Source organism: Hydra vulgaris, chromosome 02 (genome assembly GCF_038396675.1).
Source record: "Hydra vulgaris chromosome 02, alternate assembly HydraT2T_AEP".
NCBI classification, from domain to species: domain Eukaryota; kingdom Metazoa; phylum Cnidaria; class Hydrozoa; order Anthoathecata; family Hydridae; genus Hydra; species Hydra vulgaris.
Genome location: NC_088921.1, coordinates 51,177,134 through 51,203,094, shown reverse-complemented (window position 1 = coordinate 51,203,094; position 25,961 = coordinate 51,177,134). Strand labels below are relative to the sequence as shown.

Genomic DNA, 25,961 nt, shown 5'->3' with positions numbered 1-25,961 from the left:
TGCTGTTCGATCAGGAAAACACGCATTCTCGACCGCCTTCGCTCATGGATTAGACTTTCGGCGGCTCTTGGAATCAAAGAATTCGACTCTATTACCAGAGATCCTCAAACTAATATGGTTAAGCCTATCGTTGTGTTTAGCGTCGATTGAGGACCCGACGAAAATACCAGATACCAGAAAGTAATTGAAATCGGGATTCACCATTTCTTGAAGAATATCCTTGACGCTCTTTTTATCATGACGAACGCTCCAGGCCGCAGTGAATTCAACAGAGCTGAGCGATGAATGGCACCTCTTAGTAAAGAATTATCTGGGGTGATTCTTCCGCACGATCATTACGGAACTCGTCTTGATTCTCAAGGTAATTACATTGACAAAAGTTAATTTGTAAAAATATTAATATAATTTTTAACCTATAATAACCAACATATCTTTTTAAATCAGGCAGGACAATAGATGAAAATTTAGAAAAACAGAACTTTGGTTTGCTGGACAGGCTTTGGCTGATATTTGGTCTGATCTACAAATTGATGGTTATCCAACCATTGCAGAGTATATTGATTCAGACAAATCAGAGCTAGAGTGAAGGAGCCTTTTATTACAAGATCAACGTTGGATTGCCTATCATCTTCGTACAAGTCAATATTTTACTCAAATTGTGAAATGTAAAAATCGTTCTTGTTGTCGGACTATCAGAAGCTCTTAATTTACTCTAATTAAGCAAGACTTCTTCCGCCACCTGTCCCTGTCAACCAAACGAGAGACGGGCTCAAAGCAGTAGATGTCTCAGAAAGAGTAAAAGAATTGTTTCCATCCGTCTTTATGCTCATCGCATCAAACATCGAAAGTATTCTTCCACGTACTGCCAATGGATTTCCAATTTTGCCGAATGATGCGTTTTTTCCATCAATTCAATCTAGCCTAGCTGATAGAACCTGTAAAAAGTGCAGTATCTACTTTGCCTCTCAAGCTATGTTGAAAAAGCACGCTTTTATCCATTCTTCTGCTATAACACTCCCTCTAATCAAAAGGGTCCAAACTGTTCTTATCGCTACCAAGCGTCAGACAGAATTTTTGGCAGTCATCGCCTTGCAGAAGAGTTCGGAAACTGCTGAATGGTTAGATGAAAATGATTTGATTGTACCTCAAGAATACAACATCCTTTTAGAGCGCGGAGATCATTCACTACCTATTGTTTCAATCGATGATCACTTCAACAACCCATGGGAAGATTATATTAAAGATATATAATACTATTTGCTTAGTTGATTATTTAATGAGATATCGACTAATATATAATATAATTTGATGAGATCTGCTATTATATAAATGTATAATTTAGTCAGAAAAAAAATCATATTATACATATGTATAATTTAGTCAGAAAAAGTTTTTAAGCATTTTTATTGTTTTTTAGGGAGGGAGTACACAAAAACTGACATCATATATAACGGGGGGTTGGCCAAAAATTGACACAGTTTGACAAAGGAGGGATGGGGAGTCGAAAAATTGAGAAAAAACACTGACGAATAACTTAATGGATGACCCATTAAGTTACTCGTCAGCAACGCCGTAACCGTGAATAATAAAAAATGCTTGATGGAATTTTAAAATGTAAAGAAAATTACATCTTATAAGTAATATAATATTTCTCCTTAGGCAGCCGCCTAATGTGCCGACCCTTAGCAGATTAGACCTTAGGTTAGCAGATTTATATTGCAACAATTTAAATACTCAAAGAAATTGGAATCTGTTATAGCAGAAGTAACAAACAAAATAAAGGTAAACAGATAGTAAATAAAAAAGAAAATAGTGAGAGGAGAGAAGTATTAGAGAAAAGTATATTAAAATAAATTAAAGAAAAGAAAAGCTACAGATAAAAACTGTAGAAAAATCTAAAGACTTACTCTTAAATGAAAACGCGTCTCGCCTATTCAAAAGTCAAAAGCCGAAAAAAAGATGATTTAAGATAAGTAGATTCGAGATATTTTAAGATTTATAAATATTAATACAAGTTTGTAACACCAATCTAGTCTTGCTGAGACCCAATTATTACATAAACATTTAGAATAAAATACATAAAATCGGATACGTCATTTAACTTATAAAAATCATTACTAGAGACCAGGCTGACATCGCGGATTATAAACCAAGTTTGTATAGATTGATAACATACATATTAAACAATGTATTTCAAGTCTCAAATTACTGGAACGCTTTGGACCGCAAAAGTATTAGACTATATAAGTGAAAGTTTAACTATAAAAAGTATTTCGAATACGCCGTCATTTGAAATCATTTTATTCGACATAACTTTCGTACAAAATAGTGTTGTAAAAGCTCATTTAAAAGATAATACTTGATTTCTTTCAATTATGCAACTAAAAGAAAGGTTTTAATACTAATATTTATTCCATGCTTATTAGAAACACAAAAAATATTATCAAATAAAAAATAAAAACTTTTGAAAATTGTTTTTTAAAAGCTTTTTATTCTACAGCTTAGAAGTACACGGCACGATAATTATACAAAAATATATACATTTTATAAAAGCTGAATATTTAAGCTATAAAATGGCATATAATAATGTAATTTTTGAAAATGTACTTTTTTTACTTTTGTCCACTGCCAGGCTCACTGTTCAATGGCAGATTTTTTTTTAACCCAAAAAAGATATATTCTATGGTAATGGTATAATAGATAATGGTATTCTATGAATAGACATTTTCGTGGGGTATTCTTAGTCTTAACGTGCATCTAATGTGTACATTTGCCTGAGAAAAGTTTTTGATTAAAGATGGATCACCTATTACTAGATACTGTAAACAGCTAGCAAAAAGCTGGAAAGTATCAATTAGGCTGATAAATGGCAAAGCAAGACAGATGTCATTGCAAATAATATACATAACATTTACTGAAATATACATAACATCTAGTAAAGAATGATGATAAAAACATATCCAGTGATAGCCAGTAAAAAAAGCAATGTAGTAAATGAGGAAAACTCGGACATACCACAATTTTTGTCCGAGTATGGTATGTGCTCAATGTATATAATGTTATCGTATCAAACATCATATCAAATATATCATATATAATATCATGCGATAAAAACAATTGTTGCTGTTATTATTATCATATTTTCTTTTTTAAACTCAATAAGAGCTGGATATGGTGCCGTTAAGTTAAGAGTTTTATTTACAATAGTTTAAATAACCGGTCCTTCTTCCGCTCCTCGTGTTGTTGTTGTTGTATTTTTTTTTTTTTTTTATATACATATATATATATATATTTTTTGTAATTTTTGTTATTTTGTATTTCTCTCTCAGTTTGTTTAATTATTATTCTATATCCAATGGTCAGTTACAACAAATCGTCTCTGACAAATTACTTGACAGTTACAACAAATCGTCTTTATGAGTTTTCCCCTCTCTACGATCTTCAAATAGGTCGTAAAAGGCTGGATGACAATCTCTAGCTACAATAGAAAGAACAAGTTCAGCTACATGCAAGTTTGTTCTATCTTTTAGTGTGTCCAGTTTTAATTTAGTAAGAAGAGGGGCTAAATGGGCATCTTGATTTGCTCCGTAAATAATTCGTGAAACAATTTTTTGAACTATGTCTAGTTTTTTTAACTGTGATGGTGATACAGATACAAGAATTGCACTAAAATACTCAAGCTGAGATCTTACTAATGATATATAAGCAAATCTCAGAAGGTCCCAAGTTAAGTACCGACTAGCTCTCAAAAGAACTCCCAAGATACCATGAAATTCTTTTTTAATATTATCTATATGAGAACCAAGGGTTAGATGCCAGTCATAGGTTACTCCTAACAACTCAACTGTTTTGAGTGGATTGATTATATAACTGTCTACTACCATCTGTAAATTATCCAGCAGTTTCGTTCTAGGGTTCTTAAATATTATAAACTGTGTCTTTGACAAAGTTATAGTGAGGCCATAAGACGCACAGAAGTCTTTGGTTTTATAAAATATATGTACCAATTGCGTTGATAGTGCATACAAGTCCACATCTTTCTCAGAGTGGGTAATATCGCCAGCAAATTTAGCTGTATGAGAATTAGAGCAAGTTGGAAGATCTCTAATGTAAATATTAAAAAGTTTAGGACTAAGTCCACTTCCCTGAGGAAGTCCACGTTACACTGACTTCCACTGGATTAATTGATTGGCCTGAATGACTCTCTGCTCCCTAATTAGACAAATAGCTGTGGAACCAGGATATTGTGCTCAAGCTACAGCCTATTTTGAATAGTTTGCTAATAAGAAGTTGGTGTGGAACGGAGTCAAATGCCTTAGACAGGTCAATCATAATAGCATCTGCAAATTTACCCTGATCAATGCTACGCTTTCAAACGTCCACAACATTTATAAAAGCATACTCTCTAAATCCATATTGTTCTGGAGGAATTGTCTAATTCACACCACAAAAAATAGACTACTATCTACTATCTACTAAGGAAACTAAGGAAAACGATTCGACTAAGCGAATGTTCGACTTTAGCATAGTAGAATACTTTCAAGAATTAATACATTACTTTCAATACATTTACAACAACACATTCAAAGGACTATAGAAAATAGTTCAAGATAACAAAAGTTCGAGTTAACCGGTGTTTGACTAACCGGTGTTCGACTTACTGTATTTTATCTAAATCCTAATCGCATTGGTCAAAATAGTTCAAGTCTCGAATTTTCAAAATCGGCTTGACCTTATTTTGGTATTTTTACTACTGATGGTAACTTGTATCTGCTTATTAGCTGAGATGTCGCTCTTTCATTATATTACGTATAAATGTATAATTATAAAAGACAAAAGACTTGGTTTTGCTTATTATTCGCTTGCTCTTATTATATTATTATATACATTCGTTCAAATAATCATAAACAAAGCCTATTTAAAGGTATTTATTTGTGTAGTTGCACTGCAACTTATAAAGTTAACTCATAAAAAATTATAAAAATAAAGTATATTATTTTTACTATTCAAACTAAAAACGTTATTATTTTTTTTTAATAAAATAAACAGTTTTTTGTTTTTATATTGTCATCAAAATCACGCCCAGCTTTTATTTCTATTAAAGTTGTTTGTATGATAAAAAATGTATCAGTTTTTACAAGTTTTTATTTAATAATATATGAAGAGTTTGTGAAAAACTAGCTGTGTATTTATTAGAATAATGTTTCTCATAACTAAGTCAAGTTAATGGAATGCTTTCCAAAATAAGATTTTGTCAACTACAAAACATTGATAAATATTTGGCATGCCATATTTAATTCACACCTAAGGTATGGCTGCCAAATATGGGGGCAAAGTTCATCTACTCAAATTAACATCTTATAAAACTTCAAAATTAATCTATACAAATAGTTCATTTTTAGTCAAGCAATTTTAATCCAGACTTATTGTATAGTTTATCAAATATTTTGAAGGTGGATGAACTCATCTACTTGTTAAACTGTGTTTTTGTGTGGGATATCATTCATAATACTATGTCTATTGCTTTCAACAACTATTTTAAATTCACAAATGATATTCATAATTACAAACTTAGATCAATATCTTGTTATAATCTAGCTCTACCTTCAAAAAAAACTAGCAAATATGGTATTCAATCTACTAAATACCAATCAATTAACTCTTGAAACTCTCAGCCACTTTCAATAAAAATAAATCTCCCGAACATTACTAGAAATGTTTTCATTGCCAATATCAAAAAATTTATCTTACATAAAAACACTCAATAAAATTCTAACACAGCATTATCACTATCTTATATCTTCAATCAGTTATGTCTATTTTTCTAAAATATAACAGCTGTTAGTTTCCCCTTATTTTAAACCTATTCAGTTATCTCTTCTTCTACTCCTTACCCTTCTGTTCTATATATGTACATATTTGTATGAACCTGAGTGTGCATTGTGTGTACGTATAATGTGTTTACTTATTTATATGTGTTTATTTACATACATGCATATGTGTGATTGTGTATATGTATGTATTGTGTGTATGTGTATGTTTGTATATTTATATATGTGTGTATGTATATGTATGTGTATATGCGTATGTGTGTAAATGTGTATGTATGTGTGTGTGTATGTATGTGTGTATTTGTATATGTGATAAGTATATAGGTGTATATATATGTATTAGGGTGCTCCAAATTTTTTTCTTCTCAAAATTACTTTGCTCCCCGGGTGTTTTCCCATTCCTTTCAGTATTTAAAGTGAAAAAAAATCATACTTCAAGATTTTAAAATAACTCTAAGTCTTGCCACCATGACAAAAATGTTTGTCACATTGTTTAACATTGAAAAAGTAACATAAATTGTTCGAAGTGAACTAGAGTTATTAAAAGTTGAATTTAAGCAATTAAAATTTAAATGTAAACAATGATCTAGCCTAGCTACCATGATATGATAATGTTAGGCCTAAGAAAAATACTGATCCAGCCATATTCGGAAAAACAATTATGTAAGTTTTTTCATAGCTTTTTCAGTGTTTTTTTTCTGAAATCTGGTACATGTTGTTCCACCACTTGTAACATATTTTTTTTGTGCTTCGTCTCTTGGTAAAGTATTTGCAAAGTCTGTGATGAGCTTCATTGCCCTCTCGGCTAAATCATTGACAACTTTTGCATGACATATAAACATTGCCGCTTCTTGAAAATTATTGTCGGTTTCCCACTGCTTTGGAGGCAAGTACAACCAGGCTGTTTCAATTCCAAGTAAATTAAACAGAAGCCAGGGTTTCTTGCCAATCAGATGTACCAATTTTGTTGAGGATACTAGCTGTGAGAAGACAGGAACACCTTTATTTAGTGGTTTGTCTTTTTTTGCTTTGATAAGTTGTCTGGCAATTTGTTTTTTTTTTTCCGAATCTGACACCTAATTTGAAAAGAGCAAAAATGTGACCATTTCTTCTGCTAGATACCACATATGCCTGTTCAATGCTGAAATTGTTGCTCCAGCTACCTCGGGGTTTTTGATCTGTTCAATTTTCTTGAACATATGTAGATCATGCCATAACTGAAGATCATTTGATGGTGCATCGGCTGCAGAAGGGGCGGCTAACCACGCTTTCACATAAAATAGGGCATTGAATGTGCAAATACGACGCAACTTTCCCATTTTTTCAGGATCATAATTCAGCTGATCACCAAAAGCATACATTTTAGCACTGTATATAACAGTTGCCATCTAGCGTGCATGATGGTGTGCACCAGGCTTGAGCCAGTGCACCCCACGAGGAGGCGTTTCTCCTAGAAGTATGAGCACAAGTTCTGCACATTCTCTGTAGTCATTACGAGGCATGCTGTTACCTTCTGAGGCCAAGATTTGTTGCAAGAAATTAACAACATTTTCCTTTTGTTGCTTGAGACATTGATCAGTAATATTTAAAATTTTGAAATTCGATTGTTGTTTTATTGTATCCCAAGATTTTTTAAATTCCATGAATTCAGGGGTGTCCGGACTGGATGTTGGACCAAAAATCTGTTGCCATGCGGAACACAAAGTTCTCTCCATCACATGATGATGACAAGCAAAATATAATACTTACTTGTTTAGCATCAATTCCAACTGTATACATGCACCATTATTCCATCCTGAATTAGATGCAGTAGTATCGAAAACAAGACCAACAATGGACTGTTCTACTTTGTTCCTGAGGATGCTGTTCAGCATCCTCAGTAACAATTTTCTCATCCTAATGTAATGTTACATACTTCGGGGAAACAAATGGAATTTCAATCTCATTGGCATTCTCTATTCGAAGCTTTTTAGCAGCCGTCCTACTGCTTGTTTTCGATAAAGTCACACACTTCAAATTAGCCCCACCCTCTGCGAGTATAGCCGCTGTGAAAGCCGTTCTTTTACTAGCTGATAAACTCAAGTGGTCCGCCATTGTTGAAATTTTGTCACTTTTGAAAGGATTTCTTGGAAGATCCAGTGTAATTTTGTCTTCTCTGTCAGGTTTGGTTTTCTTTGTTATATTATCAGCTTCCTGACATTCAAAATCTTCATCTTTACATTCGTCTGAACTACATGTAACACTAATATCCTCTTCTGATTCCATGTCTGACTCGGGGGAGTTAACACTTGTTGTTTCAGGATTGGTGCTCATTGTTGCTGCCAGATTATTTTGACTTCTCAGTTCTCCAGCCATTTTTCTTGCCAATTCAATTCTCGCTCTCTGTATTTTTTGAGAAACTTTTCCTTTGTACTTTTTGTCTTCTGATCTCAAAATAACTCTTTCTTGAGATTTAACTGCTGTAAGAAATTCAACATCTTTTTTTTTGCTCATTATCATGAAGCCGGTCTGTTTCTTTTTTGTTTTGAGCATCTTGGAGAACAATATAAAAGTATTTTTTCATATCTTCAATAAACAGTTTTTCCTTTGCTTTATTTGATTGACATCCTTTTTTCTTCTGGAGTGTTCTATAAATATTATAGAGATCCAATATTTTAGCTTTAACTTTGTCTTTGCGTTGTATTGCAATTCCAGCTTTATCCCATTGATTTTGAATTTCCACAACAACTTTTTCAGCTATAGCATTATTACAACTGACATATTTGGTTTGTTTCAGTAACAGTTATCTTAACAAAAAATAATTACTTAATATATCACCAAACTAAGAAAAAATAGTTGATACCAATTAAATAAAAATTTCAAAAATAAGCTGAGTTGCTATATCATTGTTATGATTTATATATCATTTTACGTATATAATTGTTCATATATGTATATTTTTATATACAAAATTTGTCTAAGCAATTTGTACTTTTTTTGAAAAATAACTGATAAAATTTCTTTTATAAGTTTTTATTAAATTTCTTTAGTTTGTTTATCATTACTATTATTATTATTTACTTTTTTCTTTTATTATACAGTTTGATTATTCTCCAAAAGGAAGTATTAGACTTCTTGTTAGCACTCCGCCATTTAACAATGCAGATCACCTTTCATATTGTGATAAGAATTTATGCAAGCGAGTTGATGGTTTAACACTCAATTGGCCTGTGGAATCTAAAGCTGTTACAATTGCTACGTTTATGAAAGAAATTGTGCAAGAAAAAAATTGCTTTACCAAATCAATAAATGACATAAATTTTAATTCCCATACAGACTATTCTGCAATAAGGTAAGAAAATTGGTTTTATATTATTAAGCTTTTATTTATGTTAGATAAAGTCTTTAAAAATTCATAAATTTTAAAGGGATTCCGAAGTACTAACACATTTTGTATTTAAAAAATATTTAGCAATATTTACGCCCTAAGATATTTTGTATTTAACGCTTGTTTTTGATTGTATTTTTCTTTTTTAAGTGAATTAAAATTATTCTTTAATTAGTATTTATTAAAAGACTCATTCATCTATTCTAGCATATCATGCTATTAGTGTTACACGATTTTTGTATTTATTCATTAATCTCACAAGTTAATTGTCAATTGTTATTTCACGTTATGTTAAAAAAGATTACTTTTATAAAATAATGTAAGAAACAGAGAGCTTTTTATTTTCTTAATTGCATTGAAATTTCAAAAATGTAATTTCTGCACAAAATTTTGATTTTCAAGATATTAACCATTGCCTTTTAATTTTTGCTTTGATCGTTATTAAATTTTTTTTTTATTGTTTTTATCCTCCATTATTTTTATTTATTCCTACTTTTGACCCTTTATCTCTGAAATGCTAACCTTGACAAATAATACAGCTGTGCAGTGTGAAACACTAACCTTGACAAATAGTTCAACACAGAAATTTGTTAGCATTTGAAATGCAGTTGTACAGAATATAGTTCAACACAGAAGTTTGTTTAAAATCTTATTTAATCAAATTTGTATCATTCATTTTGTTTCTTCAAAAAGAAACAATCGTAGCAATTATAATTCTAGTTCTCGTAAATTGAGAAAAGTTTTTCTACAAATTAATTTTGCTTTTTGTTTTTTTTATTTTAGTTCAAAATGTTATAGTTAAGAGATAATTTATCATTAATTTATAAACATAATATCAAACTATGTTTAAACATTTGTTTTAAGCCATAACAGTTACTATCCAATGTATCCTGAGGAAGCTTTGGTGAAAATTGAACATTCAATATCAACATCTTCATCATTTTCTGCATCACATAGAATGATGACAGGTGTGTTATTGGGATCAGATGGACTTCCTTTAAAACTGTATGTCAGTTTGTAAGGTATTATGTACTTTCGTCTTGTTATTCAGAAAAATACATGTTTATTCTCTTTAAAATATTACAACAAAACAAGTTAAAGATTGCAAAAATAAAAATAATTTAGAGTATACAAAATACCCAAAATATGAACAGTGAAAGATAGGACTCTTTAAGTTTATGTACATAGAACTGTGGTCTTTCAGTTTATACAGCTATTCTATGTATAGTAATTATGTATTATAATTATGTTAGCATTAAACAGCATTAATTATCATTATTAGGTATTCATAAATTGTATTTTATAATTTTATTTTAAACATTTTACAACTTTTAATAATCTGTAGCTACAAGTATTTAAAACAAACATATATATAAAATTACATAAAATGACTTAATTATAGTTATAATTCACAAAACTTTTATTTTTGTCAACTTGAACTTTTAATTTAATCAAAATTTAATTTAATTAAAATGGCTAAAATTATAATGACTTTAACTTACAATCATCTAGTTCTTATTTTTACTTACAATCAAAGGAAATTTTGAAATGTAAATAAAATAATCGAATTTTTTTCATACTTTGCAATGACATCGCAAATGGAGGAAGTGTTTGTTTAACGGTGAAAGAAAAAAAAAAAAAAGTTTTATGAAGAAATGAAAAATCAAAAAACATTTTGGTAATAAAAGTTTAAAAAATAAGTGTACTAACAAGAATAAAGGATTTAAATAAATAAAAATCAAAAACAAAGTTAAAAGAAAAAGTCTTCGAAAATGGAAAATAATAAAAAAGAACTAAAATTTTTTCTGCCACCATTATTTTATGGAAAGAAAAGAAGAAAACAATTTTAATTAATTTTGTACTTTGTTAATATGTTGTTTATTTATGCATATAAATAATGTTGAATGTTTTTTTTTTGTTGTTTTTTTCTCTGTCAATTTAGTTGTTGTTGCTTTTTCTATATCTTGTTTTTTACTTTGTTTTACTAATCTATGTCATGTGTAAAATATAGGCTTTATTATTGTATGTAGTAGTGTATGTATATATTTTTTTTATTTAAGTTTGCCTTTTTTTTTACTTTTTTATATTTTTCTACAAAAATTTTTTTCTCTCACTCTATCCTTCTGAACTTATGTCATTAAAATTTTTGTTTTCTCTTACATTTTTATCCATATATTTTCGTTCATTCTCTCTGTTTATTTTTCTTAGCTTACTTCTTTATAATTTTTGTTTCTGATTCCAATTTTTTTAATATTAATATTCCTATTACTTCTTTTTTTATGACTCGTATAAATGTAGTTTACTTTCTTTATTATTTATTTTCCTTGTCTTAATATTTTTTTATTTTATTTGTTTATTTTATATAAGGTGTCACTCCATTGACTAGTTTTTAACTATATGAGTGACACCAAACCTAACTTTGTAAATTATAATTAAAGTTGTAATTTTTGATTTTATGGTTAAATAAATGGGTAAATAAAAATAATCATCTTTAACCTTTAATCATCTTATTACATATTTGAAACCAAGAAAATAAACGAGTATATAGATGCAAATGTTAAAGGGCATTTTCATTTCTGTGCCCAATTTTTTCTTTTTTTCTTTTTTTTTTTACTTTTTAATGCTAATATTTAAAGAAATATACATACATACGTATATGAATAAACGTATATTTATCTTAAAAAACAATTATAACAATATAAATATATATATACATATCAGTCTTCTCCGTTTAGCGCTTTCACACTCAAATCTTTTCACGCCTGCAAAAACTTTGCAAAGCGCATAAAAGAGCGCCTGCCAAAAAATAAAAAAGTTTTATTTTAATTGCAACAAAACCTTTTTGTTAATTTGTTTAACTTTTATATAAAAAGATTTTTTTTTTACCAGATATTTTTAAATTATTTTATCTAGTATTTATTTAAAGCATATTTTTCGCTATTTTTATTTTAATTTAAATAGCAGAAAAAAAGCAGAAAATTGTGCAGGGTAACTTAAAAATGACCATCCTGCCAGCGCTTTTTCGTGTTCCGGCATTAAGTTTCAAACAGAGAAGACTGATATATATATATATATATATATATATATATATATATATATATATATATATATATATATATATATATATATATACATATATATATATATATATATATATATATATATATATATATATATATATATATATATATATATATATATATATATATATATATATCATTTATGTATATATATATCATTTATGTATATGTATATCATTTATGTATATATATACATATATATATATATATATAATATATATATATATATATATATATATATATATATATATATATATATATCATTTATGTATATATATATCATTTATGTATATGTATATCATTTATGTATATATATACATATATATATATATACATAAATATATATATATATATATATATATATATATATATATATATATATATATATATATAAGTGTATAAATATATATACAGTACTGGTTATAAGTTTAAAGCCACCTCATTTTTTTTAGTTTTTTGCAGATTATAAAGCCATAACCCCAGTGCAGCAAAATAATATATTACTGAAACATGCAAAATATATTGTTATAACATTTTAGTACCAAAATGAGTATTAAAATATTAATAATGAGTAAGTCCACCTTTGTTTTTAATTACTTCAGCTAACCGGGCTAGCATAGTGTCAACAAGCTTCTTGCAATCAACAGCAGTAATACTAGTCCAAGCGGCAGAAATAAAGTCCCAAAGTTCATGTTTATTACTAGCATGTTTGCCTGCACAGTGGCGATTAATTTCATCCCACAAATTTTCTATGGGGTTCAAATCCGGTGACTGGGGTGGCCAGTGTAAGACTTGAACACCATTAGCAGCTAGAAAATCTTTAGCCACTTTGGACATGTGCTTAGGATCATTGTCTTGCTGAAAGATCCATGGAAAAGTTGCAGGAAACAATGCTGTTGCTGAAGGTAGCAAATGCTTTCGCAAAATACCTCTATACATGGCATAATTCATGATTCCTTCCACCTGATGCAACTGGCCTGGCCCAAAAGATGACATACAACCCCACACCATGATGCTACCACCACCATGCTTTACAGTTCCCTGCAAACATTTCGGTTTATATGATTCATTTTGACGACGCCAAACGAAAATACGTCGAGAATCATTACCAGCTAAATTAAATTTGGACTCATCAGACCACAACGCCGTTTGCCAATCAGTAGCACTAAAATGCAAAAATTCGTGTGCAAATTTGAGAGGCTTCTGCTGATTAATTTTGGAGATAAAAGGCTTTTTAATAGCAACACGACCATTCAAACCTTGTTTATTCAAACAACGATGAACAGATTTTGGAGATACTAAAGGTCCACCAACATCATGCCACTGTCGAGACAAAATTTTGGAAGAAAGGCGACGATTTGTTAGGGCCAGGCGTTTAAGGTTCTATCTTGACGTAAAGTTGGCGTTCTAGGATGGCCACATCTCGGTTTGTCCGTGAATGTATTTGATTCCAAATGTTTCTTATATGCATTTTGTACAGCATGGCGACTTTTTTTCAATTTTTTGGCTATATCATTTAGGCTTAAGCCACTAATTTCCTTCAAAGCCACCACCTGGGCCCGAACAGTTGTATCAAGGCTTTTAGCTTTGCCCATTTCAGAAAATATTTTCATTTAAACTCTAAAATAAAAACAAAAATAACATTAAATACATTATCTAACTAGTGTACCCATTCCAAAAAGTAGCATAAATAACAATTGAATTAAGCAAAACATTGATACCAATACATCATGAAGTTACCAAAATAAGTTAAAATGTTCAAAAATTGGCTATAATATTAAAGAACTCATGAAAATCAATATTTATATTTGGTTTAATGCACAATTATTCATGAATATCAATAGATTCGTACCTTGTCAAATTACTATATGCATTGTTATGCTTATAATGTTAACCTCACCATACTTATGCCGCAAAATGATGAAAAAAACAGGCGGCTCTAAACTTATGACCAGTACTATATATATATATATATATATATATATATATATATATATATATATATATATATATATATATATATATATATATATATATATATATATACATACATATATATATATATATATATATATATATATATACATACATATATATATATATATATATATATATATATATATATATATATATATATATATATACATATATATATATATATATATATATATATATATATATATATATATATATATATATATATATATTTATTTATATATAAAATCATGATGGTTTATCAATGAGGTTATGCATAAAACCATTAATCATATAAAAACCTATCTTTGTCCCACATTTACAAATATTCATAATTTTTCTGATGGCTGTGCAGGAAAGTATAAAAACTGCTAGCATTTTTACAAATTATGTCACCTTGCTCAAGATTTTTCTGTTCATTGTATTTGGAATTTTGCCTATGTTACCTACAGTTATAAATCCAGTGAAACAAAGATTAAAGTGCGTTATTGAAAATCAAGTAGATTTAAAACTTGAATTCAATAACCTAGAAAAAAACTGTAATAAAAATCAAAACAATGTAAAAGAAATACAACCTGATACAACCTGAGCAGTAAACTCTTCATTATTATCTTTCTTTTGAAGCCAATTCCAGCAAAACTTGTTTTTAATATTTGTCTCAGTAATGTCAGATAACTTCCATTTTATAATTTTTTTTCTTGATTGTAATTATTGACAACAAAAGCTTTTGTAAACTTTTAAAATAGAATTGACATCAGTAAATTCTGTTTTTAAAGTAAGTAGTGATGATAGTAATAATGTTCAATCAATTTTTCATTGTTGCCATTAATTAACGCAATACTTTGCTTTAATTTTGGTTTGTCCATAATAGAAATGTATATAAAGTTTTATAATAATATATAGTTTTAGAAACAATGATGCAACACTCTTCCCAACATAAACTACTTTCCAATATAAATTATTCATTTAGTCCCAATATAATTTTTTCATTTACCTTCAAAGTTTAGATATAATAAAAATGATAACAATACGTTTAAAATGAATATAAAATAATACATAATTGTACATATTAATGTATTATTGTGTATAATAGTAGTTAATATTTAATTTAATTATTTATAATACATTTGTATAGTTTATTCTGTAAAAATGAATTGTATAAATTAAATAACATAAATCTATAAATCTATTAGTATAGCTCTTAAAATTTATTAAAAGATTGTCCATTTACAAAAGCATTTAGATTCATAAATGTCCATAATTATAATGTAATTACAATCATTATAATGTAATTAAGTAATTAGACTGTATTAAAACATTTAGTGTTTGTTATTTTGTATAAAATTTCAATAATGAAAATAAAAACAAAGATAGTAATAATAACAATAATAAATATTATTATATAAATATAATAATATTTATTACTGTTATTATTATTATCTTTGTTTTTATTTTTATTATTGAAATTTTATACAAAATAACAAACACTATAATAACACTATAAGTTTATAAGGTTACCATTTTTTTGATGATTCTAAACCAATCTCAATACCAAGTATTAAAGATACTAATGTAATTATTAAATCAATATTAAAATGAATAAATTGATACAATTCATTTTAACAGAATAAACTGTAATAAAATGGAATGTAATAAAATTACAAGTTGCAGGAATAATAATAATATTGGGAAAAAAGGGCATCATTGTTTATTATATCTAAACTTTGAAGGTAAATGATTTTGTTCTTGAATGATTTGTTATTATTGTCAGTAAAGATATGAAACAAAGAATTTCAGAAAATGTTGTCTAAATATTCAGAGATTTAAGCTGGCTTTTATAAGATTTTTATTAAAATCACCCATTAAAAAGATTAGTTCTTTTAACGGATGAAAATAAATTTTTTTTTATTTTATAATTTTCTTATTATTAATATAATTATTGTTACTATTGTTAATATTTTTATTATTATTGCTTTGTTATTATCATTATCGCTATGGTAAATTTGGTAGAATCAAGCTTCAAAATGGTATTTAAACATTTTAAATCAAGAATGTTTTTGAAAATGAAAAATAAAAAAATGCCAATACTTAGAAAGTTAATTAATGGCCCTGACCATAGCTAGCCAACAGTGTATATATATAACCAACCAAAGAATAAACTATATCTGTTTCGAACTATGAATCTGCAGATTATGACGCAGCGCACTAACCACTATGCTATAGTGTCAATATCTAATTGTAAAAAGTTGTTTATAAATGTCGTATAAATAATGTACTAAACAGTAAAAAATAGGAAACTGACAACTCCCTGTGTATCAGCAAAATATTTAAATATTGTGAATAAAACAAATATATAATAAAAAGCTACCAAAGTGTAAAAATATATGGGTACAAGAGGTAAAAAAATGTTGGTGCCATGATAACCAATCAGAATTAAGTAGTGGATAATGGTGATCCCTCTCCTCAGGAATGCACTGCGATCACCAATGACGTTTTGGAGAGCCCGAGACCTGCACTAACGCCACTCGTAAGGAGCGTGTCCTTGCAACAGATCTCACCGCCTGCATTCTACATCATGCTAGTCAATATTGCAATATAATAGGACTACACTACAAAAGCCAAAAATCCCAATCCCTATACCAGTTTTTAATACAGTTGCAACATTCTTAGAGATCTTGTGAGGGTGGTGAGGGATGCGTGTGGTGTGAATATAAACAAGTATGTAAATACATATAAATATCATGTACACTTACACTAGAAGAGACAAAGGTGTACACATGCATGTATGCGCATGTATTAAAATATTTAAAAAATTTTAAAATTTTAATTTCTAAAATATTTATAATATATAAAAATTTTAATGTATAGAAATAACACAAAGCAAATAGAAAATAGTAATTAATAATTAAGAGTAACTTACCGTTTCTCGTATAGCTGTAATATGTCTTATAAACATAATAAGTAAATACCACTCATAAACATCGAAACTAAGTTAAGATGGTTTGTGATTAGTACAAAAGTAGTTAGTAGAAAATATGGTAGAAAATGTGGTAACTCCAATAGTATGAGAAATATAAATCTTGCCTGATAAGTAGAAACATTAAGCTATCACACAAAGCAGGCTCAGATTAATAAAAAAATGATTAGCTAGAGATAAAAAAATACAAACATATAATCAGTAGGCAGAGAATAGTGAGAAAATAAACAGATGAGACAATAAATGCAATTTTTAACTAATAGCTTATAACCCCTGAAAAATGAAACGTTAAAAAACAATATTGATGACAAAACGACCAAATGAATGTTAGTGAAGACTGTATAGTGCAAACCACAACAAACTAACTAAGCGATGTCAGATCAAGAAAATTAGATAGAAACAAAAAACCTAATGAGATCGTGATATGTCTTAACTTATCTAGTAGTACTGTTAAGTACATTCCAACCAAGAATGCATTTGTTATAAAAGTACGCTAATACATATTTTTGTGGACAATTTCTCGCTGTTATGCTTCTCACAAATATATGGTCTCATTTACACATTATAACACAAATCTGAATAAATATACAAGGATAAGGTCAAAAAAAGAATATGAACAAAAGTATATAATAAAGAACAAATATTTGACTTATTTTAAAGACTGTTGATGTCTACAGGTGTGATGATGTAGTGCATTAGTATGTTCCGTTTGGTCGTCTCGTATGGTCTCGTTATGTTTTTGTTCACTTTCAAATCAGGTGAATAGAAAGCTAAATACACTCACTTCTTGCGCTTATGGGCTAGCACATCAGACGTAAGACCTACAGAATGGATTTCAATTTGTTGAATGCACACATTAGTCACTGTAGGCCACAAGCCATCACTCTTAGCCAAAAGAGCTACGACCTCATACTGGTGTGGAATGATGTGCTATGAAGTGAGATTTTAGATCTGTTCACATAGTCAGCAAGCGCTGATCCAACGTGCATTGTGGAGCTTTTGAATGAACGTGTGCGTGAGGGTCAGCATAGTCATTAAGTTATTGAGCGCCATAACCACATTCAGCGGGATAGCCTAATGCCCGTTTTGTCGTGTATGTGTGTTTTATCGTTTTGTGGTGTACAGTGGAAGAAGTCGGGGCTTACCAGCCCAAAGAATAATTTTTAATTGTTTTTGCGACTCAAAGATTGCAAAAAGTGACCAACGGAGCCGTCCAGTTATGTAGACCTGGGAGATGTGAAAATAAAAACAGATTGTTGATGGTGTCATTGAATAAAAAATAAAAATCATAAGAAAATATAAAGTGAGTGGTAAGACTTTTGTGAAGTAGAAGAACGAAGTTAAATGCTCGGGGGGCAGGGGAAGAAACAACTAACAGTCTAGTCACTCCGTGTGTAGATCATATGTAACAAAGAACAAATATTTGATATACTGATTTTAGAAACTGTTAATGTCTACAGGTGTGATGGTGTAGTGCATTAGTATGTACCATTTGGTCATCTAGTATGGTCTTGTTATGTTTTTGTCCACTTTCAAATCGGGTGAATAGAAAGCTAAACACACTTACTCCTTGCGTTAGATTATTGAGCGCCATAACCACATCCAGCGGAATAGCCTAATGTCCGTTTTGTTGTTGTGGTGTACATTAGAAAAAGTTGGGGCTCACCAGCCACAAAGAATATATTTATTGTTTATGCGACCCAATGATCGCAAAAAGTGACCAATGGAGCGGTCCAGTTATGTAGACCTGGGAGATGTGAATATAGAAGTAGATTGTAGATGATGTCATTGGGTAAGAATCATGAATGAATGTAAAGACTATTTTGTAGGAGGAATAAAACTTTAGGACTACAGGGAGAAGGTGAACAATAACTTACGCTTCTAGTCATCCTAAGCAAATGATAAAACAATGGTCTATCGGTAAACAAGTATGTATAAATCCCTTGGTGTATTAGTGGCTATCATGACTAAAAATATCATACAATATAAAATGATAAAATAAAATAAGTAAATAAAAAATGGTAATAAATTGTAACTATTGACATTTTTAAACTATAAAAAAAATTATATTTTACTAAGTGACAAATTCCATTTTATTGCCACATTTATAAAATATGTACATTGAAAATATAAATCAAATTGTTTCAGATTGCAAAGTTGGAATAAGTGATTAAAAGATAGCTATTTTTAATGATTTATTTTTTTGATTGCCGATAGGCGGGATACTTTAAGTTCCATTAAAAGTTGTTTTTTCTAAATTTAAGTATATATATATATACATACATACATACACACACACACACACACACACACACACACACACACAGATATATATATATATATATATATATATATATATATATATATATATATATATATATATATATATATATATATATATATATATATATATATATATATATATATATATATATATTAACGAAGAAAAAACAACTTTTTCTACGATACTTTAAGTTTCATGTCTATATGGCAATCATCAGCCATTGAATACAAAATCAAAAACAAAAAATGCCCGCTAAAAATTACAAAATACTGTGTAGTGGAATTTTTATGTCACTAAAAGACGTACTTGATGGCAACCAAAGAAAAAACAAAATATCAGCTAATCGCCGGTGTCAAAAAAAGATCAAAGGAATTTATTCTTCTGTCTGCATTTTGAAATCAACTCATTTTATTTATTTAACAAATAAAATGAGTATTATGAGTTAGTATAAATATTAGAGTATAAGTATTAGAAGTATAAATGAGTTTCTTTGCAGGGCGTCGAGTATTATCTATTTTGAAATCAACTCATTTTATTTATTTAACAAGTCTCACTTTATATGTTAGAATAAGGAATTTTTCGTATAAGCAAAGATTGTAAACTTTTGACAAGAAGTTATAAAGATTGCAATGTTTCACAATTTTCCACTTAATTAAGTGGAAAATTGTGAAACAAATGTAAACATTTTGTCTTATTTTGTATATCGCTCTATTTGAAATATCTTTTTAGTATTGAGCACTCTTTTATGACTATGAGTTTTGTTTTATTATTATAATACAAAACAGCCTTAAATATCAATATATATATATATATATATATATATATATATATATATATATATATATATATATATATATATATATATATATATATATATATATATATATATATATATATATATATATATATGTATATATATATATATATATATATATGTATATATATGTACATATATGTATATATGTATATATATGTATATATGTATATATATATATATATATATATATATATATATATATATATATATATATATATATATATATATATATATATATATATATATTAGGGCTGTTCATGTGAACACAGGAAAAAAAAATTTTTCTCGGATTTGAATGCATAGTTGTTTATTTTGTGCCATTTGACATAGTAATTGACTGTGGAAAAAATCTTTCCAATCAGATAATGTTTAGGGGGTGCTCAATGACCATAAAGTTTTACGAAAAACGTCAAAAACGTGTAAAAAGTTCCAAAGTTCCAAAAATTTCTAGAACCTGGTTAGTTAGATTTTTTCCACTGAAATATTGTCTGATTGCGTGCTATATAGATTAATTAAAGTGCAGCAGATTAACTGTCATCAGGGCACCAGACTAAAAAATGTCTGCTAGTGTTTAAAACAACTGTGTTTATATCATTTTGTTAAAATTTGTATTCATAATTTTAATACTATTATTTAACTCAATTTAGAATTTGTTCAAACAGAATAAAAAGGTTTACAAGTATAAATATTATTTTTATTTGGAATTTCAGTTTGACAACAAATGTATTAATATTTTGATAGTACCTAACCTTAGTAACCTATTACAGAAAACTAGCATGGTAGTCTGGTAGTGTATTGTTTGTTATTAAGTGCAGATAATAATAATTTCTAATTTGAAAATATTTATTTAATTTCTTTAGTAATAATTATTATAATATATTGCTGCAGCTGCATAAACCAACAACTGAATGATAAGTTTGTATAATATGGTATTGAGTTTTGATTTTCTCATAATATTTCAGTTATCATTGAAATGGCAGCATCATCTCGTGTTGCTATCTCTACACGACTTCAAACCAAAATCTTTTTAATTGGACAACCAGAGCCAAATCTTCCAGATAAAGTTCTTCCCTTAACATCTGATGTTTTAAAAACATTTTTTTATCATCTTAATTCAACCAAAAAGTCAGTGCCTGAAAGTCTTAAAACAACTGTTGATGAACTGATTATTATTTGGAATAAAGCCCGTATTCCGACAGCATTTCATCCGAATGTAGTCTTAAAGTTGAAAACTTTAGTCCAGGAATTTAAATTAATAAAAAAAAAAAAATCCAGATTGTCAGATTCTCAGAAATCGAGAGAGAAATCATTTACAGACACCATTGGCCTACTTTTTGACATTGCCCACAAGGATGCTGAAACCATGATCAGAATTGAAGAAGATAAAGAATTTTTATTGGATCAGAGATGTCAGAGAAAAATGGTGATGTTTGGAGAGGACAAAGAACTTCCAAAATTAGAAGAAAGAAATGAAGCAAGGAAACAAGCAGAGAGAGAACGAAAGCTAAAAGAAGAGCAAAGACAATCTGGTGCGAGTGCAATAGTTCCTGTTATTGAACCTTTACATGACGAAAGTTATAGTGATGACAACGATAACGATGCTGTTGATAATGACAAAATGGTTGATAGAGGTTTTGAGATAGAAATCCCTGTTTATTACAGACAACAAGTCAGTAAAGCAAGTTCTTCAGGGTCAGCTGAATCAAGTTTAGCAAGTACTCCAAAACGACAATGTATCTTAGATACAATTCTTGACTCGCCTGATGTTTCATCAACATTAGACAGAATTAATCTATCTGACACAAAATTTACTATACTAGCAGCAGCGAACCTATCATCGATCAAATATTGAAGCCACTGTTCGAACTGAATTCTGCGATTTGGACAAACCACCATTAATCGTCCACTGGGATGGCAAACTGATGATAGATCGTACAAGTTCTGCAGCCCCTAAAGCAAATGTTGACCGGCTATCTGTAGGTGTGACAGGTCACAATGTTGACAAAATACTTGGAATAGCAAAACTATCAGCTGGAACTGGAGAAGCCCAAGCAAAAGCAGTTATTCATCTGCTTAATTTCTGGGACATAATTGGTGATGTTATTGGAATGAGTTTTGATACTACAGCCTCTAACACTGGCTCCAAAAATGGTGCATGTGTAGTTCTAGAGAAACATATAGGTAGAAATTTGTTATATTTCGCTTGCAGACACCATGTTCATGAGATCAAAGTAGCAGGAGTGTTTGGATCACTATTTGGACCATCATCTGGTCCCAACATACCTCTTTTCCAGAGATTTCAGCAATATTGGCCCAAAGTTAATCAAGGAAATTTTAAACCTCTGGATGACATTCGAATGAAAATACCCCTGGTGCAAGAACTACAAAATGAAGTGATTGCATTCCTCAAAGAAAACCTGCATGTTAAAATGCCAAGGGATGACTACAAAGAAATCATGGATCTCTGTCTGTTAATACTTGGAAAACTGCCTGATCAAGAAGAGAAAAATTATCATTTCAAGATCCCTGGTGCTTATCACATAGCTCGCTGGATGGCCAAGGTTATTTATTGTTTTAAGATTTATTTATTTCGTGAAGAGTTCAAGTTGACCACAAAAGAGGAAAAAAATCTCTGTGAATTTTGCTTATTTGCTAGTCTGGTTTATATAAAATCTTGGATATCATGCACAAATGCCAGCGATGCTCCAGTTAATGACTTGTTTCTGTTTCAGCAACTTAAGCAGTTTGCAGTTGTGAATAAAACAATTTCCGAAGCAGCAGTCAAGAACTTTCAAAACCATTTGTGGTACCTTTCACCAGAATTGGTCCCACTAGCTTTGTTTTCAAACAAACTTCAAACGGAAGAGAAGCGAAAAATGATTTCCAACATGAAATTTCACGGTGAGAACTGGACTGAAAGGTTGATCAAATTAAAGAACATTGAAAGTCTAGAGAAGAAATCTCTGGACATGCTGGTGACATCAGTTTCAGCAAGTGCGTTGCGGTCAATGAAGGTTGATATTGATTTTCTGTTCAACAACGATCCAGCTACCTGGAATGATTCCCCAGAATACCAAGAAGGAAAAAATTTAGTATATTCATTGAAAGTAGTAAATGATGCTGCTGAACGATCTGTGGCTTTAATGTCGATGTTTAATGAATCGATTACAAGGAATGAATCTGAAATGCAGAGGTTAATTCAGGTGGTTGAGGATCACAGAAAGCGAGTGCCAGATGCCAGAAAGTGTTCTCTGAAGAGTTATAGTCCTCGCTAGCATTAACATTGCACGAACTATAACATTACGATAATTAAATGTTAATTGCTCATATGTTTTTTTGTTTATAATTCGTATTTTAATCAATGACAAAGAGTCAAAAATCCTAGTGTTTTATTTTGGAAAAATTCTGATATAACAAAAACCGCAGAACTTTAGTCGTATTGCAGTATTTTATTTCATTAATTTCTCTGCTAATAAACCAGTCTAAAGTGGATGTGGATTGTAATTTGTATTCAGAATTTAATATTTAGAGATAATTAAAACTGATCAAATCTGAAAAATCTAATTAACCGGGTTTTAGAAATTTGTGGAACTTTGTTACTTTTTCCATGTTTTTCAAATTTTTCGTAAAACTTTATGGTCATTGAGCACCACATAAACATTATCTGATTGGAAAGATTTTTTGCACAGTTAATTACTATGTAATATGGCACAAAATAAACAACTATGCAATCAAATCTGAAAAAAAAAAAAAATTTTGGACAACCATAATATCTATATATATATATATATATATATATATATATATATATATATATATAAATATATATATCAGGCCTTGTTAAGAAGCGTTACGCAGCTCGCATTTTGCTTGCGAAAAGGCGATTTGCCTACGCGTTCAGCAGTTTTGCGCTACGCAAAACTTTTAGAATATTTAAATTATCTTTTGATTGTCGTTTACGTGACGTTTATTCAGAAGAAATAAAGTAAAATATTCAGAAGAAATAAAGTAAAAGCATTTAACCGCAATTGTAAACTAATAGATTTTTTGTTAAAGAAGCAGTTTGTTAAATAATTTTTTTGTTGTTGTTAAAAATTAGTTGTAAAAAATTAAGTGTTTAAAGTTTTATTATAAGGAATAAAATATATAAATTTCTTTTAAATATAACATTTTTTTTTAGTCATAATAGTTTAAAAAATGTACGATTTATTTTGATGTAAATATTTTATTAATAAGATATTTTGTTTATTGTTAATTCAATAACGTAAAGTTTTAACGACGTTTGTTTAATTTATGAAAATAAATTATGATCACGAATATGTTATCGGTAACTGATAAACAAGAAAAAAAAACTCTTTCTTGTTTAAAAACATTAAAATGAGTTCACATATTAAATAAAAAAAAATTTATTAACAGTTAATAAAATAACCAAAAACCAACTGTAAAATCATAAGAAAATAAACAAACATTATTTTACGTTTCATGAAAAAAATATTTTTTTCAAAATAAAATTTAGTTCATATATGAAAAAAATAATAAAAATGATTTTTTAAATAAGAACTTAGATTCTATTTGTAACTTTTGTTATAGTGAGAAAAAAAAAAACTGTTTGTATGATTTTTAACGCGTTAATAAAATAACTTTACAATGCGGTACTTGGAAAGACGCGAGTGACGCAATATAACTTCTAACGATGCAAAATATATATGAAGAGTTGAGTTACTTAGAAATATGTTACGCGTTTTCGCTACGCAGCGAAATCTCGTAACAAGGCCTGATATATATATATATATATATATATATATATATATATATATATATATATATATATATATATATATATATATATATATATATATATATATATATATATATATTAGGTCTACTGGAAAGTTCTGTGCGTTTCAATAAAAAAACTATTTTCAACGCGTTAGAACATGTTTATTTTGCGCATGTTTGCATTATTTTTATCATTTAAAGTGTTCATATAAATGAAGCAAATTAACTCAAACAAAGTTATTTTGCATTTGTCTTTATTATAAAGTGATAGTGTAAACATAGTTACTAATAAAATTCATTTAATCACTGTATTTTATATGAATTTCAACAAGGATGTAGAAATTTATTGAAAGTGTTTGGTAAATGTACTGTTTCTGATAGGACATGATTACGACCTTTCTGGACAGTCATGGGAAATTATGTCGCATCTACCATATTTTCCTGGACTTAGCGCCCTCTGAATATCGTTAGTTTTTGTCCTTACAAAATTTCTTGAATGATGAGAAATTCAAAAATGAAAATGTCAAACAAGCACTAATTCATTTTTTTGAATCAAAGGATAAAGCGTTTTTAAAAAATGGAACATACCAACTACCATTTTGCTGGCAAGAAATAGGGAGGAGGGGGTCCATAACTCTATATTTTTTGTTTAACCAATTATTCTTAAATATTTTTTAAATAAACAATTCAGTTTTTGTTATTTTTTTGTGGTTGACCTTTTACTTCTATTTTTAACATTTAAAAAAACTTAAAAACTAGAAATCTTTGAAGCGTTTCTTTGCGTGTAAAGTTACATAACTTTACACGCAAAATTTATGCAATTTAAAAAAGTTACATAACTTTACACGTTTA

General features: G+C 28.8%; 1 protein-coding gene across 1 annotated transcript in view; it reads left to right on the top strand.

The window, feature by feature from the left end:
* Positions 1 to 4,703: 4,703 nt before the first annotated feature.
* Positions 4,704 to 25,961, top strand: part of LOC100214419 (P2X receptor E) — a 28,101-nt gene continuing 6,843 nt past the window's right edge. Inside the window, exons 1-3 of the mRNA XM_065791305.1 lie at positions 4,704 to 4,924; positions 8,912 to 9,162; positions 10,063 to 10,203. Of these exons, the coding sequence (XP_065647377.1) occupies positions 4,757 to 4,924; positions 8,912 to 9,162; positions 10,063 to 10,203 (560 nt within the window). The 5' untranslated portion in view covers positions 4,704 to 4,756. The remainder of the gene's footprint in view (positions 4,925 to 8,911; positions 9,163 to 10,062; positions 10,204 to 25,961) is intronic.